General features: G+C 40.4%; 1 protein-coding gene across 2 annotated transcripts in view; it reads right to left on the reverse strand.

Moving 5' to 3' along the window:
• Positions 1 to 3,978, reverse strand: part of cers5 (ceramide synthase 5) — a 29,844-nt gene extending 25,866 nt beyond the window's left edge. Inside the window, exon 1 of one of the 2 annotated variants that reach the window (XM_074641401.1) lies at positions 3,671 to 3,977. In XM_074641401.1, the coding sequence (XP_074497502.1) occupies positions 3,671 to 3,843 (173 nt within the window). In that variant the 5' untranslated portion in view covers positions 3,844 to 3,977. Of the gene's footprint in view, positions 1 to 3,670 lie in introns of both variants that reach the window. The other variant, XM_074641412.1, reaches the window with a different exon arrangement.
• Between the last annotated feature and the right edge of the window lie 3,478 nt (positions 3,979 to 7,456).

Here is a 7,456-nt window from a genome sequence, read left to right on the forward strand (position 1 = left end):
CCATCGTCTCACACAGTATATACAGTCATATTGCCCAACACTAACCTCAATTGTACACTTATCTTTGTCATATCTCTACTGATATATCCAACAACTATATCACACCTCCGATATTTCCCCATACACTGAAGCTCTACGGTTGACCTCGAATTGGCTTCAAGACAGAGTAAACAAAATACGATAGCAATTGTTTACTTAAGCAAATGAAAGAATGAAAAGCATTAAGTAACAAATAATCCAATAAAAAGATAAATATATTCAATAGCAATACTCTAAAGAGCCCTATCTGAAATCTGAGTTTATGGACATGTATATAGTCCATTTTATTGGATTCAATGCAACACTCCTCTAATATTTTTATCTTGAAGCTGCACAAAACAGGCACAACCTCCCTCAGTGGCTGAACAAATAGTGAAAACCACAGCATCTGTCAGGCCATTTAGTACACTAATTAAAGTTTCACTCAACAAAAGAGTGAATGTGGTTTTCCTGCTGCCACAAGAAAGAAGAAGAGGAAGTACTTTATTATTCACATTAAGGTTCAGATCTTCCAAATAGGGTCAAACTTACAGAAACTTGTCAGCACTCCTCTCTTTCCCAGACCAATATATGCTAAACAAAACTTCCCAAAGAGAATCTGTTATGAGATCTTTTGAGTAATCCAGACATATACACTCACCGGCCACTTTATTAGGCACACCTGTTCAATTGCCTGTTAACACAAATAGCTAATCAGCCAATCACATGGCAGCAACTCAATGCATTTAAGCATCTAGACGTGGTGAAGACGACTTGCTGAAGTTCAAACCGAGCATCAGAATGGGGAAGAAAGGGGATTTAAGTGACTTTGAACGTGGCATGGTTGTTGGTGCCAGACAGGCTGGTCTGAGTATTTCAAAAACTGCTGATCTACTGGGATTTTCACGCACAACCATCTCTAGGGTTTACAGAGAATGGTCCGAAAAAGAGAAAATATCCATTGAGCGGCAGTTGTGTGGACGGAAATGCCTTGTTGATGTCAGAGGTCAGAGGAGAATGGGCAGAGTGGTTGGAGATGATAGAAAGGCAACAGTAACTCAAATAACCACTCGTTACAACCAAGGTATGCAGAATACCATCTCTGAACGCACAACACGTCCAACCTTGAAGCAGTTGGGCTACAGCAGCAGAAGACCACCCGGTACTAGCAAGGTGTACCTAATAAAGTGGCCGGTGAGTGTACATCTGCCCTGTTTGTGACGCCAGACTGACTCACATGATCGCTTTGAATATCCTAAAATTACTATGTAATTCCACCCTTTCCATTCTTATCGGTATTGTTTCATTTCACTTCAAAATTGATTTCGAACATGTAGAATACAGAAAAAATAAAATAAAAAATAAAGAAAAAGAATGATCATACCAACAAGTGGACAGTCAGAAACAAGTAGTATTTACATACAATGAAAAGCATAAGAAAAATTAATTGTCAAACACTTGATGCCTTTATTTACATATTCAAAAGAAGTGAGAAGAAGTATAAACTTATTTAATCACACCTTCTCCATAAGTCAATTATTAATTATTAACCAGCTTCCTTATTGAGCCATACTTATACTCTAATTAAATTTTCCTAAATTTGTCTAACTATAATTATAATTATTTATAATTATTCTAACTATAATTATTACCTTTAATCTGTGTCATACCGAAATATAAATTAATCACTGATATAATTATCCTTATCAAAACATAAATTTGTTATCAATCCAGAATACCAATTCATTACTTACATATTTAACTTAAGTATATTGACTATTTGTTACCTTTTCTTATATGTGCAAATTATTATTATTATCATTATTATTGTAGAAGTAAGCTTGGACTTATGTTTGTATGAGAAAGAGGGTCAGGCCATTAATAAAATAACTTCACAACAGCTCAACTGTGCAACAACAAGCAAATGCATGACATTAATCCATTGCTCTGGTTTGTCAAAGTTGTTGTTTACCAAGACATGCAGGTAGGAGGCATCCAGTGTGTACCAACCCAGGGTGTGTGCGTGTGTGTGTGTTTGTGTGTGTGTGTGTGTGTGTGTGTGTGTGTGTGTGTGTGTGTGTTGTTGTTGTTAAATGCCATGACACTGTTGCCTCCTCCTCCTCTGTTGAACTCAACCTTTGCACAGGACTGGATGGATACCTTGATGTTAGATGTGACAAGAAGATGTGGCAGATTGACAGTAGCAGAGTAGAGCTGGTAGGACAGTGGCAGCACTCCCTATCACTCATGCATGCATGCATCAGCTACACACAAGCAGACTGGTTAACACAGTTATTACCACACTACTCTAATAGGATAATAGGTTTATAGTTGTACTGGTGTTGCATGCACTTGAAGTTATATCCCCAAAAGACAATGTTGCACATTTTGTCTCTCTTACTTTTAAACCACATGTGCTGTACCTTGTAAAAAAACTGATGCTAAAACTGTTTTTTTATTTTCGAAACAAGTTGTGTTTTTCTTTTGATGTAAAAAAGCGTCTTGTTTCTACAACATTTTTACCGGTTTTAGATTACGGAGATGTTTTGTACATGCACACCTCTGCTCAGTGCCTTCATATGCTTGATGTAGCTCGCCATGCATCCTTAAGGCTCATCACAAATTGTAAAGCTCTGACTCACCACTGTGAGTTGTATACTCTCAGGTGGGATGGCCTGCACTGGCAACCCGTAGGCTCTCCCACTGGTACATCCTTATATATAAGGTGATTCCGGGTCTGCTCCCACAATACGTAAGTGTTTTTATTACGCAAAATAATTGTGGACAGTATTCACTGGGTTCACAGGACTTCTTTGTGCTCTCTGTCCCTAAAAGCTTGGACAAAAATTGGGTAAAAAAGGCTTTTGCATATTCTGCACCCTGAGCCTGGAATTTGCTCCAAAATGACCTAAAAATCAAGGAGCTGGTAACATTAAACATTTTTAAATCTAAGATGAAGGCTTTAAGAGCAGACTCTATGGCATGCCAATGTATTTAACCCCCTTGTTGTACAGCTGACTCCCAGAAAAGTTCCTTTTTGTCCCCCCATTTGTCTTTAGATAGTTCTCTTTTAATGCAAATTTTAGTGCTTTTAGTGTTTGTGAATTGTATTTTATCTCTATTTGTGTCTGAAACTTTGTGTTCTTGCTGCTGACCATCTTGGCCATCAGGTCTCCCTTGGAGAAAAAGAGGTTATTAATCTCAATGGGATTAACCTGGTTAAATAAAAAAAAAATAAAAAAAGTTATAGCCCCAAGAGACAATGTTTAAAGGCACATATTGTCTTTAAAAGTATGTAAAAAAGATAATTAGACAGTATTTAGTGTGCAGAACTCATGCATGCTTCAGCTAAACACAAACAGATTGGTTAACACAGTTATTACCACACTAGTCTAATAAGAATAATAGCTTTATAGTTGTAATGGTGTTGCATGCACTTGAAGTTATATCCCCAAGAGACAATGTTTAAAAGCAAATAAATAAAGTATAATGAGACAGTACTTTGTGTGCAGAACTCCTGCTAATGAAAACATGGAGGTGTTCAACAAAAGCATGAACCCATCACTCCTCTATTGTGCAGAAAAACCTCCCTTAAAAGTAGTTTTTTAGTGAATTTCCCAGAAAACAACCGACATGAGAGAAGAGCACGAACCTCTCGAACAGTATCCTGACGGCGAAGATCCCCAGAGCCAGCGGGAAGGCGGTGAACAAGTGTCCGGCTTTGGGGTACTCCACCCCGGGAGCTGGGTCCGCCAGGTCCGCCCAGGTGACGTTGTGAGGCAGCCAGAACCTCTCGGTCCAGAACCAGGCTGAGAGAGCAGCCATGTTAGACCCGGTCCACCAGACAGGTAGAGATATAATGAGGTTATTATCCGGAAGAAAAGGGTCGTGATACTGGATGAGAGCCTCTGCTGCCTCTGGGCCACTTTGTGCGATGACTTTGTCTCACTCAACTTTACCAGTGAGGAGGAAACCAGACACATCCGGTCTACCTTTTCAAAATAAGATTCCCACAAAGGTCAACGGTCTATTTTGTGGCAGTACTGTTAAGAAAATTACCTCAATGTATCATTAGATTCAATAAATATTCACTGTTTTGTTCAGTTATGGGTTTTTACAATATTGTTTTTGCTGCTTATTCTCTACAGCTAGAGACTTGAGTCTCAGAGGAGTTGTGACTCGCAAGACGTGAAGGAAAGACGCTCAGAATACTTGACCTTGTTTTAAAATAAATTCATTAGTTAAAGTGACTGTTTTTAAGAATCAGAAAAGCTTGTTAACAGCGACACCTGTGGTAGTTAAGTCAACGAAAGTCAGCATCGGGCTCGCGCTTGTGCTCGCTCTACATAGACATGAACGAGCATCGCTCAAAACAGTGAGGCGACACACGTCAGCTAAAACCACAATATCACTCTTTATTTCACCTGCCTGGCTGTAATGTTAGCTGACCAGACGAAGGTCTCTCCATGAATCACTGCTGATCCTAGTGTTGGCTTTTCCTGCTTCAGCCTCCCGACTGGGTGCCGGAGGGTACAGGGGAGACACCGGCACCCGGTCGGAGACGATAACGTTTCTCGCTGCGGAGCTCCGTCACTTCACAAGACACGGGAAACCTCTGTTGGTCTGGAGGAGCTGCGGCAGTTATTTCTGCACAAACGTCCACTGTACATTCACTAGATATTCTCAGAGCTACGAAGTCTTCTGCAGTGTGTAGTGTGCGCGCATGCACGTGCGGTAGAGCGAGCTGAGTGAAGGCAAGCAGGCAGAGGAGCAGAGGAGCAGAGTACAGCAGAGACTCTGGTCCTGGAGACCAAAGCTACGGTCTCCCCCGTGTACTCCGACCGCGGCCAACACTGTTTTGCAAGACGGGCTTCACTAGATATTATTTTGCGATTTTTGGTGCTTCCATGTAGTTTGTGTTGGAGTCTTGTCTGAACAGCGTAGCCACACGCGAGTGCGCATGGGAAACCGATCCGGGTGATTTATACGTGTAAGAAGTTACAAACAGTCCCTTTAATAAGGCAAAATACCATGCTCTGACATTCAGCAGCAGTGGGTAGAATTGGAGCAAATATATGATTTAAAAAAGTTATGTTTTTAAAATAATGAGAGGTTTTATAATGAGACAGATAATCTGAAAAAAATCATGTGCCTCTGTGTCCTCCGGTGTCCTCCGGTGATCCTAATGGCGTCTGCAAGATTTCACAGACCGGAGGAAATCAACCAATCAGAGCCGAGCTGGAGCCTGCCGTCTCTGAGCAGCACTGGCGTGTTCAGGGAGTGGCCTTGGGTGGCACAGGCCACCCCTGAAATCTGATTGGCCACCCCAAGTGCCACCCCAATATCTTAAAATATGATTGGCTATATGCCCAGTCAGAGGCGGGCCACGGCACTGAATGTAAACTGCACTCTTGTTTAGAGTTGCAGTTCCTTCTCAAACCTGAGAGGCAGAGATGCGCTAAAGTAGTATGTAGCCTGCAAAAAAAAAAAGGCGCGAAGAAGAAGAAGTTTGAGCAGGTGAACCTACAGGTGAAACAAACTTTTTTTTTCTACAGTCAGTCTATGGAAGCAACACGTCTCTGGAGCGTCGTCGTGAAAGATGTGAGTAGCCTACATTTTACTACACTTACTGTGCCTGTAGTTAAACGCTGTAACGGTAATAAGCTAAACATTTACCCTGTCTTGTTTTATTTATTTTTATTGTAATTGGCACAAGGCTGTCATCATCTCATCTCATTAGCAAACACTGTTTTGACTGTCAACGATGCTAAAGCTAACATTTAGCTATTCTGTACTGCGTAACATTGTTATGTTAGACCCGTGTTGCTGCATGTGAGCGGAGTTTTTCAGCTCTAAAGCTCATTAAAACTCATTTGAGGACAACCATGCTAGACAACAGACTAAGCCATTTAGGTTTGCTAAGTATTGAGTCAAGAAGAGCGAGGGCACTCAACATGGATGATTTTATCAAAGTGTTTGCAAGCAAACACAAGAACAGGCGAATTGCACTGTTTTAACCCTCCTGTTTTCCTCAGGTCAAGGAAGGAAGAAGGGAGGGAGGAAGGACGGAATGAAGAACAGAGGAAGGACAGAGGGAGGAAAGAAAGAGAGAAGGACAGGAAGAAGGGAGGGAGGAAGGAAGGAAGGAACTGTCAAAACAGATTGGGTCTCTTGAATGGTAATACTAGGTAATACTAGAGTAACCAACACTGTAGCACATGTAAAGTTTATAATTTGTTTGGTTAAATAATTTGTTCAAAGAGGCGTATGTATTCTAAATATGTTTGCACTTTATAGGCGGAGAGTGACTGTGTTTTTTAATGTGCATTGTTTTCTTATGTTGGCTTTTGGAGTCACAGGTTATTTTGTAGCATTATTACTGTAACAAATCAGTGTTGAAACAAGATTTGTTACAAGTGATGTAAGCTTTTTTTATGCACACGTAAGCTCTGGTAAGGTCAGCTATCTCTGTTGATAAAATATTCTACACGGTCTGTACCTCCAACCATTTACATTGTTGCACATGTAATGTTTTGCACAGTTTTGTCAAGTAAATATTTTGCCCAAAGACTTATTTATTTTAATTTTGTTGGCACTTTATAAAGTGACTGTTTTAGAATGAGGATTTTCTTTTGTATGTAACCTACTTTGGGAATTTACAAATTATTTTGGCATTATTTAACAGTTCACTTTACAATGTTAAAACAAGATTTGCTGGTATGTGAGGAGGGATGTGACTTTTGTTTATACCTGGGAGTTCAGGTTTCTCTGTTGCTGAGAATACTACAGTAACTTACTACACTGTGGCACATGTGACAAGTTTTGTCAAGTAAATGTTTTGCCCCAAACAGGCTTATTTATTGTAATTTTGTTGGCACTCTATACAGTGCACTTTATACAGAAAGTGCATTGTCTTTTTTGTATGTACTGTATATCATACCTTGGAAGGTTGTTTTGAGGTTAGAATAAAGTATGGTAGTTTTCAATCACATTTGTATGTTGCCTTTTCCTGAATGTTGTGACTAGTAGGTCTGTTCTTGCTTGCAGTGTTAGTAAGTGAAGTAGATATGGGTTGTGGAGACAAAAATGGTAAATTAATGCTATGCCGACACCTGGGTGTGGGTGTGTATTTTCTTGTGCGTGTGTGTGTATTTTCTTGTGCGTGTGTGTATGTGTGTGTGTGTGTGTGTGTGTGTGCATACGTGAGTGTATATGTCTGTGCGCAGGCGCTCCTGCTCACACTTCATGCCACCCCTGCATAAGTCAGTGCCCCACTGGTGCCACCCCTATCAAAAATGTCTGGACACGCCCCTGCTGAGCAGCTGTCAATCACTTGCAAACTCCGATCAAACGGTCAAACTAGGCAGCGCTGATCAAATAAACAATATTCTGTCACTGTAATGCCTATTTCTCCTCTTAAGTGTTTTCACAATCATCT

The sequence above is a fragment of the Sebastes fasciatus genome, chromosome 1 (assembly GCF_043250625.1).
Source record: "Sebastes fasciatus isolate fSebFas1 chromosome 1, fSebFas1.pri, whole genome shotgun sequence".
Lineage (NCBI taxonomy): Eukaryota > Metazoa > Chordata > Actinopteri > Perciformes > Sebastidae > Sebastes > Sebastes fasciatus.